The 11,146-nt window shown below is 44.6% G+C and overlaps 1 protein-coding gene across 1 annotated transcript in view; it reads right to left on the reverse strand.

The window, feature by feature from the left end:
• Positions 1-9,570, reverse strand: part of LOC136165015 (aldehyde oxidase 1) — a 70,959-nt gene extending 61,389 nt beyond the window's left edge. Inside the window, exons 1-3 of the mRNA XM_065930865.1 lie at positions 9,261-9,570; positions 2,388-2,445; positions 112-208 (exon numbers count right to left, since the gene is read on the reverse strand). Coding sequence (XP_065786937.1) covers positions 112-208; positions 2,388-2,445; positions 9,261-9,305 — 200 coding nt within the window. The 5' untranslated portion in view covers positions 9,306-9,570. The remainder of the gene's footprint in view (positions 1-111; positions 209-2,387; positions 2,446-9,260) is intronic.
• Positions 9,571-11,146: the final 1,576 nt, after the last annotated feature.

Raw genomic sequence — 11,146 nt, forward strand, 5'->3', positions numbered from 1 at the left:
CACACTTCCTGTCACATAGCAGGTGCTCCACGCATATTTACCAAAGGAAGGAAAACAGCAAAGTTGAAAGCTACAAAAATTCAACTGCATGTGGACTTTGCAGCAACGTACCTTATCTTCTTGGTAGTGGGGTTATATCTTGATATCATCACTGTGCAGGCGCCACAGCCTCCCCCTCCACAGCCATATTTAGTTCCTGTGAGTCGGACTGGAAAAGCCTAGTTAAAGATAATGTGTCTTCCAAAATTTTCTTTGTAAAATAGCTCTGACCTTAGGAGACAACACCATCAAACATTCTTAAATGTACAGTTAAGTTTGATACTTATTAATCAAATAATGTATGTATATCTTAGTTGCTACTATCTATAATCTTATGCATTCTTGATTTTCATTTGTGTGTATGTGATTTGTTCTATTTTTGTTTGTTTGGCTTTTTTGCTGCACTCCAGGGCACACGGATCTCAGTTCCCCAACCAGGGACTGAAGCTGTGCCCTCTGCAGTGGAAGCGTGGCGTCTTAACCACTGGACGGCCAGGAAAGTCCCCCATTTGTGTGTTATGTCTAGTCTCTTCCTTTTTAAAACAACTGGACCTCAGGTTGCCAAAAAGAGGGCCAAACTTAAAAAAAGGAAGAGTCTAGACATATCAATGGCCTTGAGGATTTGTAGGTATGAGTACCTCGCATATCTGTTCTTCCCTTATGTGTGTCTTGGATGACGTATAAAGAAAAATGTCAAAGTGTAATTAATTCTTAGAATATTTGTGCCATGTTATCCACATTTGCTATATTTCTCTGTTTCTCAGTGGCAGAAACTGCTAGTTGTTTCCCCATATCTTTTCTCTTATTCCTTCTTGGTAATAGAAATACTAAATTTTGAGCTACACATGTGGTTGCCTGGAACAAAAAAGGTACATTTTCCCATCCTCCTCTGACGCTTGGTGGGGTCATTAACAATGCTGACCTCAGAAATAGAGGCATAAATGCTCTGTACAACTTCCAGGAAGGAAAGACCCTCAAAGGGAGAGGGTTGCCCCTCCCTCATCCCTTACATCTACTTTTGTGCTGGAATTCAGATATGATGGCGGGACCTCAGTCAGTCATCTATGACCATGAGGAGAAAGCTTCACGCTGAGGAGGGTGAAGCAGCAAGACAGAAAGACCTTGGCCCCTGGTAAGTTTGTGACATTGCTTTGTTGGCCTGGATTGACCTACATTTAGGATTCCTTTATGTAAGTATCACAGCCATGAGAATGTGCCTCAACATAGAGACTTCCTCCAACATAGAAGAAAACTGACCAAGAGACCCAGCTGCTGCACTTTGATATCTATCACCCCACTGTTCATCAAGGTCATGACTCCCATGGGCTGTTTCCCACTAGTGGCCCTGAGCTATGGAGATGTGTGGGAGTCCTTGTCAACCACCCTCAGTGGCTTTGATGAATCTGCCTTGGGTTACATTCAGCCTGAGACTCCTCTACTCCGCCTTCTCTCTCTTTGTTCCAAGTCTAAATCTTCTCTGACTGCCCCTCTATTTCACTCAGGCATCTTTCCTAATAAAACTCTTGCATATTTAATCTCATTTTTTGGTGCCTGCTTCCCAGAGAACCTGAAATAACACAATGAGAAAGAAACAAACTTCTATCTTATTTACTGCTATTGGGATTTTCTGTCACTCACAAATGAAACAAATTTTAAACATTACACTGGTACCATGGGTAACCAGGAAATTAGTATTCATTACTTTTATGCCCCAAAACCTTGAATGACTTCCAGAAAATTGTTATTATGTTTTTGTTTGAGTTTTGTGCTCTCTGGGGAATTTCACTTTCTCTGGGGAAAAAAGTACAAATTCCCATTGTCTCACAAGTTTGCATACAATGTAGTGGGGTTCACAGACTGCTGGAAGCCCACTGGAGTTCATGAACAGCAGGATAAGAATCCATTCCTTAGATGATTTTTACTTAGGAAGTTTTTTCAAGGTAACATTTTCAGGTTTAATCTCTCCATTGTTCTTTCACTTCCACTTTAGGAGATTTCTGTGCTCTCTTTTCCTAATGGGCATGATGATTAGTCCTTGAAGTTAGACGAGAAATACTGTGACTCTTAATTCTAATGGATGCTAAATTAAGCTATGTCAGCATCTGTTGCTTTAATTCCTATTGCTATTCTCCATTTTACCCAATATATTTAATGCCAAAACAGAAATTAGAAAGAACTTGATTCTCTGATGAGCACAACTGTGCGCTGTCTACAAAACTCAGGTGTAGGACTTTCTCACAGTAGGGGATATGACTCAGTGTGGCTCTAAAAAGATAATTAAAATATCACTTGATGAAGATATCAGGGTTATACACACATACACATACACAACTCAAAGCAAAGGATACGCTTCTTCCTCAGATATGGCAATAACATTGTTTCAGGATCAGCATTTTTCTCTATCACCTGTACCAAGAGAAAATAAGAGATTAACACACAAATTTAGGACAGTTAGAATATTTACATGGGAGGCTCATGCTAATTTCATGAAGATTCATATTAACTAACCCTTATATTCTCAACTTGGCATAATGTTTGTGGAACACCTGTGATATACAAGTCATCTCTCTTAAGCGTATAGTCTAAATCTTGAGCCCCACCACGACATTGCTACTGTCCGTGGTGCTGAACTATCGCTGCTCTCTAAGGCAGTGGTTGTGTCCAGTAACAAAACACTAGCGACTTCTCTCCAACTTCTACAAAGTCTGAAGCAAGTGAGGGAAAAGATAACAGCAGAGCTGAAAACAGCAGACAGAGAGGTGGGGGAGGTCTTCTGGACCTCTGAGAAGTTGATACAGGCTTTTTCTTTTTTAAAGACTTGTTTGTTTATCATATTCAAAGAATTACAGTTTCCAGAAAGAGATCACAACCATCCATTCCTCCCAAATCTAAGGGACAAAAGAGAAGATAAAATGCATATGCCAATTGATACAAATATGTGCAAGCAAAGGCACACATAAGGAGCAAGTTTGTGTGGGCAGTCTAGCAGCATGGCAGTTAAAACAGCAGCATCTAATGGATGGCATGATTGAAATGTCATGATTGGTTATGTTTTCCAAAGTGATCATGTTTTCCCTTTCTGAATTGCAAACTTGGATTTCGTTTAAATTCATAAATAGAAGCATGGTTTTCTTCACAATTTCAGAACTAGAGTTCATCTTTCACCCATGTTATACCAATTTTCCCTACTGGAAAGTAGGTGAAATGCATCTTATTCTATAGATGCATCCTAACCCTCAATTCTAAGTGGCCATAGGCCGGGCAAAGTGAGGCAGGTGCCAATTACCAAGGTTGGATCTGTACCCTAGAGGAAACTGCAATATAATATGGATGAAATGATGTGTGTGTGTGTGTGTGTGTGTGTGTGTGTGTGTGTACACACATGCTGCAATACAAGAAAACTGTGAAGTGCCCTCAGGTATCCCCAACTTAATTGGCCCTCAGATGGAATTCTATATTTTATTTCCCAAACTTACTTCTTCCCTTCTTTTCCTGAACTTGTTTAATAGACCCACCATCTCCTAGGTCAGTCAAGCTTAAAAAGCCTGTGCTATTTTCTATGTTTCCCTTCCTTCAATCCACCACAATCAGCATCACCAAGTCATGGCCATGTACACTTCCAGAACAATTCTCTAAACACCCTTCACTTCTCCTGTCACTCCCTGAAACCCACTCTTATTACCTCCAGCCTGAACAATGATAACAGCTGCCTAACAGGTCTCCTGCCCGCATTCTTGGTACCCAGGATGCCACCCTCTATACCACTACCAGAGTGACTTCTCTAAAATCCAAATCGGCTCATCTCCTGTGTCTGCCTAAATCCAACATTGACTCCTGGCTGCCACGCTGCTGTGCTGGGAATTCCTGAGTCACTCAGGGTGTTTGCTAAATTGAAACCCTTATCAGATCAGGATTTCCAGAAGAGAGAATCAGAAAACGTGCATATTTAAGAAATACACTGAGTGGTTCTTCAATGAATTTCTACCAGCTCCTGCAATAGGAGAAGAAATTCAAACTCCTTCCCATAGCTACAAGACTTCTTTGATAAACTTTCCATCATCTGCCATCCAACCCATGCACCTTGAACTCTGGTCACATGAACTGTAACCAGAAGTGGCTGGTCCTAGTAGTGAAGGGACTTTTTTATCTTTGGCTTATAGGATTCCCACTGCCCTGAAAGTCCTTCCTCTCTTCTCTACTTGTGAGAATCTTGTATGCCATTAGAAGCCCTGCTCAGATGTTCTCTCCTGTGGGCTGTGAAACCATCTAACATTTGCCTTCCACTCTCTGCTCCAAGCAGCCATCCTCCTCTGTGCTCTCATGGTCAATGTCCACACATCTTTCACAGAACCTGTTACCCTACATCACAATTATTTGTGTATGCATAAGCCTCTCTTGATCCTGAGAGAAATCACCATCCACTATTCTTCATGTCTGACACTGAACTAGGTGCTGGGGGTATATGATAAGGATGCAATAAATATTAATTAATTTAAATGAATAACTTGATGTGTATAATTTGCTATGAGAACATTAAGGAGGGAGGGATGATATCTCACAGGTTGGGACATAATAAAAAGAAGAAAAGAAAGAAAAATGGAGAAGAGCCAATAATGGTGGCAGAAACTTTTAGTTGTCTCTCTTGGCAGGCTTCCTTCCTTCCTGATGCCTGGAATAAAGATGAAATGGTTAGAATGCCAGCAGTTACTTCAGACCCTAAGGCAACATATTAATGGCAACAGGGGAAAGAGAGAGAAGCAACCTGGATCTCAGATGAAGCTTCTGAACCAGCCCAGAATTCTCTCCAGATATCCTTTATGTAAAAGTAAAAATGACTTGTACCTTATTTGAACTACTTAGTTTTGAGTTTGCGTTATTTTCGGCTGAAACTAATCCTAATTCATACATATGATGGTGAATCCACAGAGGCCCAATTTTAAGGGAGAGATAGGATCTGGGAAACAAGGAAGAGCATTTTATACTTGAGAGATATTTGTGTTTTCATGAGGAACTAATGGAAGAGCAGATTTTGCTTGTTTTCGTATTTGTTCCAAGAGATGTCTCAAGAGATTGGAGTCTGGCTCAAAGGACTACTGACTTGAAATGTGTTTATTTTTCTTGATTTGGTGATTGGCACATTTGGAGGAGGGAAGTGGGGCAGGGATCTGGCATGGACCCTGTCTTGGCAGGTCTTGGAGTGAAACAGGGAGGTCAGGATTCAGATGGATTCAGATGGTGGCTGGGGGGTGGGAGGCAATGAGGAAGGGAGTTATCCTTACTGATTCTGGTTGGAAGAGATGATACCAGCTCTCAGGTCAGGGTCATTGCATGTTCTTGTCTCAGCAAAACCTTGCATGTTACAAGGGGAGCACGAGTCCCTGTGTATCTCCACTGGCTCTTTGGGAGATGTCAAGCTCACATTACACAAAGTTGAGAAATGGCCTTCCTCTCTGCAGGGCTCATGACTTGTGAGGCGGGGGCGGGGGGGGGGCGGGGGGGCTTGCCAGACACAAGACAGAGGAAGAAAGAGGAAGGAAAAAGGAGATCAGGAGGAGAGAGAAAAAGGGGAAAAGAACAGAAAAAAGGAAAGCCAAGAAGAGGAAAATGGGCAGAAATGGTGTGTATTGTGGGATATCATAGCCTTGGAATTGGGAAAGAGGTTGGAGGGGATGACCAGTGAGGACACTTGGTCGAGGCCACAAAACTGCTGAGTGTCAGAGCAGAGAGTACAGGATTCAAATCCATGCCTAACTAGTTCCAAAGCCCACATATTTGATCTCTACACCTCACTGCCTCATAGAACAACTTGTTCCAGTTCCTGAGATACATTGTGATGTGGCATCTAGGGCATAATTTATTTATGGGCTCTTCCTCCTTCAACTCCAGATAAGCGAACTGGGTCACCTACTCTGGAGGCTACAGGTGAAGATTTCAGAAATCTCTCTGCAACTAGGTCTCTGATCAACGTACTCAGCCTGAGCCCCTGCCCAATGACACATTTTGGTGACTTGGGAATGAAAGTGTAAGTCACTCAGTAGTGTCTGACTCTTTGGGACCCCATGGACTGTCGCCCGCCAGGCTCCTCTGTCTATGCAGCTCTCTAAGCAAGAATACTGAAGTGGGTTGCCATTCCTTTCTCCAGATCTTGCTGGCATAGGGATCCAACCTGTGTCTCCCACTTTGTAGGCAGATTCTTTACCTTCTGAGCCACTGGAGGAACCCAGTGATGTGGGGGGATGCTACAAAAAGCACAGAGCAGAGGGCAGTCCCATCACTCGGTCTCCTAACTGGCTTCAAAGCTGCTTTTCAAGGGCAATACTCTAATCCCAGAGGTTATGTTTGACTTCATGACCCCTCTTCCTGGTGGCTTTTTCCTCTTTTATCAACAGCCCCTCACTCTCTGATTCAGGGACTTTATTCTAATTCTATCCATGTGGCAATCAAGTTTGGTTGCCAGGATTGAGGCACAAACCTAACAGAATTTGGAAGAGAGGGGCAGGAAAGAGAAAGGGTGACATAATTTCTTTTAACAGCGCAACTGCAAAAACAAAATCAGTATTTCTAATAGGCACGTTCCAAAGGATCATAGGATGTTTGGCCATAGGTAAAACAAACCCACAGATAAGAACCAGCTTATTTGTTTTTAAAAATCAATACAGTACAAACTATTATTAGCTGTTATGTTAAAAAATTCCACTACAGTTTGTTTGGGAGCAGGGGAGGGAGGAGGGGGAGAAGAAACTAGACTCAAACACCTATTTCCTCCTTTAACCAAAACCCTTACCATCACCTAAAAAGCTCGAGTCATCTGGCCCCTGGCCACATCTCCAGGCCCTCTAGTCTCCTTGCTGTCCCCTGAACATGAAGAAATCCTTGTCTTTGAGGATTTCTGCACCTCCATTTCCTTGGTGTAGAGTGCTTTTCCCTCAGATGTCTGCTCCTCACTTCATACTGGTGACCACCCAAATGTCAGCCTCTCATCCGGTCGGTCTTAAACATCCATCCTGCCTAAAGCACTAGCTCACATCCATTCTCTGTCCCCCCACTCTGCCTTGCTTTCCATCCTGGCATTTATCACTGCCTGACATGACATATTTCCATTTATTTATATGCCTGTCATCTGCCTCCCCAGAGGGACTTGGTCATTTCTGGGCTCTGCTGAGTCCCCTGAGGACGCTGAAAACCAGCATATGCATGTATGTGCTCAGTCATGTCTGACTCTTTGCGACCCTAGGGACTGGAGCCCACCAGCCTCCTCTGTGCATGGGATTTCCCAGGCAAGAATACTGGAGTGGGTCGCCATCTCCTCCTCCCGGGGAGCTCCCCCTACTCAGGAACTGAATCCCCATCTCCTGCATTAGCAGGCGGATTCTTTACCACTGAGCCACCTGGGAAGGCCCTTAAATCAATGGCTTAAAAACTCACTACCATTATTTGTGAAGTAAGTAGTACTATCTCCTTTTAGCAGAGGAACTGAGGGTAGGTTATGGTGTCTCCCTAGGAGTTAGAGCTGGAATTGGATCCTTGTTTGTCCAAATAAAAAGGCCACAGTTGTGTCTACTGCACCATTCAGTTATGCAAAAGAAGAAAAAAATGACACCATAGGACCTCTTCAAACTCACCCCCCACCCCAATCCTTATCATGGTTCACTCTCATAGCAGTCCTGTGAGGAGATCCTAATGGCCTGCCTTCAGTAAAGTTCAGGAAAAACAAACCCATCTTATCCAGTGTGGAACTCAGGCAGCAGGTACAGAGGAAAGTTTTACATAGGACCTAGAATTTACATGATTTGGGGAAATCCTCTTTAAGAAAAATGATACAAAATCCAAATTCAAAATTAAGCTCAGGACTTTAGAAGAGGCCTCACAGGTGAGAGGTCGTGATATTTGACTTTCCTTAGCTTCCTGGTGCGGAGAAGGCAATGGCACCCGGCTCCAGTACTCTTGCCTGGAGGGTCCCGTGGATGGAGGAACCTGGTGGGCTCAGTCCTGGGGTGGCTAACAGTCGGACAGGACTGAGCGACTTAACTTTCACTTTTCGCTTTCACTCATTGGAGAAGGAAATGGCAACCCACTCCAGTGTTCTTGCCTGGAGAATCCCAGGGAAGGGGGAGCCTGGTGGGCTGCCGTCTATGGGGTCGCACAGAGTCGGACACGACTGAAGCAACTTAGCAGCAGCAGCAGCTTCCTGGTGAGTCCCAGGGTCAGTCAGGGAAAGTCAGGCTCTCCCTGACCCAGACACAGGGATCACCGGGGCTCTGAAGGCCCGTATCGCAGCCCTTGCCCCATTGTTTGCTTTTAAGGAAGGCTTTTCACCTTCTTGGGCTTCCCTGAGAGCTCTGTTGGTAAAGAATCCAACTGCACGGCAGGAGACCCCGGTTCGACCCCTGGGTTGGGAAGATCCCCTGGCGAAGGGAAAGGCTACCCACTCCAGTATTCTGGCCTGGAGAATTCCATGGACTATACAGTCCATGGGATCGCAAAGAGTCGGACACGACTGAGCCTCGATCACTTCACTTCACTTTCACTTTCTTGCTTCAGCATCCCCCTTGCAAAGTGCTGGGACAACATGAAGAGTAAGCGGTCTGTGGCTTCCTGCGTGGGGGTGTTTTTAAAGGATTCTCTGGGGGCTTTGCTGCCTTCAAACCTCGGGCTACGGCTGGAACTGCCCCCGAGGATCTACGGAGCGAACTTGGCTTCTGAGAGGATGGCCGCCGCGCCAGCAGGGGACCCAGTGAGGACCCTGGAGTCCCAGAGCGGACATGGGCTCAGCACGGCCAAGTGCTGTAACTTTGGAGACGATGGGAATGAGAAGTCTTGGTGAATCCATCTCTGCGACCCTGTCCTGACTCCAAACTGCTCTCCGTTTACCCAAACGCACCCAAGAGCCGAGGCCTTAACGAAAGACGTTCCCGTCTGCTGATGGGTTTGACAAGGGGAAGATTCGGGAGTACTGACCCTGCTGAATAAGAACAATCATTTCTCTTGCTGTTGATGGGGTGGGGTGGGCTTGGGAATCAGCCCCTGCGTCTAGGAAGGAGAGGGGAAACGAAAATCAGGAAGGCGGGGCCCCAAAGATCCAGACAGACCTAGAAAACGCTTTTCTTCCCTGCTCCTACGGTGCAGGTGGGACGCGCGGCAAACCGCGTGCAGCCCAGGGCCCGGCGCCCCAGCACCCGGAGACCCGGCGGGACAGACCGGCAGCGCGGGAGCGCGCTCACCTTGCGGCCGTTCACGTAGAAGAGCAGCTCGGCGCCCCCTTCCATGGTGGCGGGGTCCGAGGGTCCGAGGGTCCGGAGGTCCCCAGGAGGAGTCGCCGGCACCGGGGTCGAAGGAGCCTAAAGTGCAACCACCCTCGAGGGCTCAAGTCCCACTTTAGATGCAAAGTTCCGGGAGCGCCCTGCGGGGAAAATTCTTCCCCCGATCCGAGAACGTCATCGCCCGGCTCCCTCCGGGCTGAGACCATTGGCTGGGATCTTCGGGCGCGGTCCTGAGTTCCTCGCCCGAGGCGCCGGGCGTTTGTGCTGCCTTCTCCCGCCTCTTAGCAGGTACTGCAGGTCCTGTGACGCCGCTTCGGTCGTCTTATAGTAGTACATTTTAATGGCTTTCCAGCTAGATTTGAAGCCCGGGAACAGTAGTTTTTTTTTTGTATCTCCGCTCCCACCATGCCTGCCGCAGTCTGTACTTTTAATAGCTGATAGACTATCACATTCAGTCCGGCTTTGCAAGAGAGGAACTTAAGGACAACAGAGGGTTTTATAACTTTCTCTCACACTTTTAGATATAATTATTGCAGCTTTTTAAAAAAAAATATCAAGAGCTACCTTGATATAAACTATTTTTAAAGTTTTATCATTATTCTTAATTTGCCCAGTAAATAACCATAACGTTTATTTGGTAAGTGTCAGTAGTGATGTAAACCATCTCGAAAGACCTTTAAAAAAATAAAATTTGGAAAATACTGAAAAGCATAAAAATAAAAGTCACCTGTGTCCACAACTTAGAATTTAACTTTCTGGTCTACTTTTACATTTTTGAAATCTGCACTATAACACCTTTTAAAAATTCAAATGGTTGCAAGCTCTTTCCCAGGCTCTCTTTAACATACTTTCAGCATTTTGCTATCTCATTTATATAAACATATACATTTTATTGTGAAAATTTCTAAAATTTTGTACATAAAATACTACTAGCATCCCCATACACCTGACTCACTGAGCTTTAAAAACATTGAACGTTTTGCCACACTCCCACATTTTTTCTGGAATATTTTAAAGCCCAATTTCAAACACATTATTTTACCCCTAAATACTTCAATATGCATTAAAATGGTTTTTCTTACAAAGCCAAAATGCCAACATATAACAAAATGAATATTAACATCTTTAAATTTATCAGGGTTTTAAAAAAATGCCTTTTCCCATTTAATGTCCTTGTTGTCTCTTTAACCTTTTTAAAACTAAAATAGTCTCCTCACCCACTCCTCCTTTTTAATGCTATTAACATGTTATTTTCTTGGGCTCCAAAATCACTGCAGATGGTGACTGCAGCCACAAAATTAAAAGATGGTTGCTCCTTGGAAGAAACGCTGTGACCAACCTAGACAGCATATTAAAAAAGCAGAGACATTACTTTGCCAATAAACGTCCCTCTAGTTAAAGCTATGGTTTTTTTCCAGTAGTCTATGTATGGATGTAAGAGCTGGCCCATAAAGCAAGCTGAGCGCCAAAGAGTCAATGCTTTTGAACGGCCATGTTGGAGAAGACTCTTGTGAGTCCCTTGGACTTCAAGGAGATCCAACCAGTCCATCCTAAATGAAATCAGTCTTAAATATTCATTGGAACAACTGCTGCTGAAGTTGAATCTCCAATACTTGGGCTGCCTCATGGGAAGAACTGACTCACTGGAAAAGACCCTGGTGCTGGGAAAGATTGAAGGCAGGAGGAGAAGGAAAGACAGAGGATGAAATGGTTGGATGGCACCACCAATTGAATGGACATGACTTTGAGCAAGCTCTGGGAGTGGGTGATGGACAGGGAAGCCTGGAGTGCTGCAGTCCATGGGGTCGCAAAGAATCGGACTGAACCGAACATGTTGAAGAAGAAAC

The sequence above is a fragment of the Muntiacus reevesi genome, chromosome 3 (genome assembly GCF_963930625.1).
Source record: "Muntiacus reevesi chromosome 3, mMunRee1.1, whole genome shotgun sequence".
Lineage (NCBI taxonomy): Eukaryota > Metazoa > Chordata > Mammalia > Artiodactyla > Cervidae > Muntiacus > Muntiacus reevesi.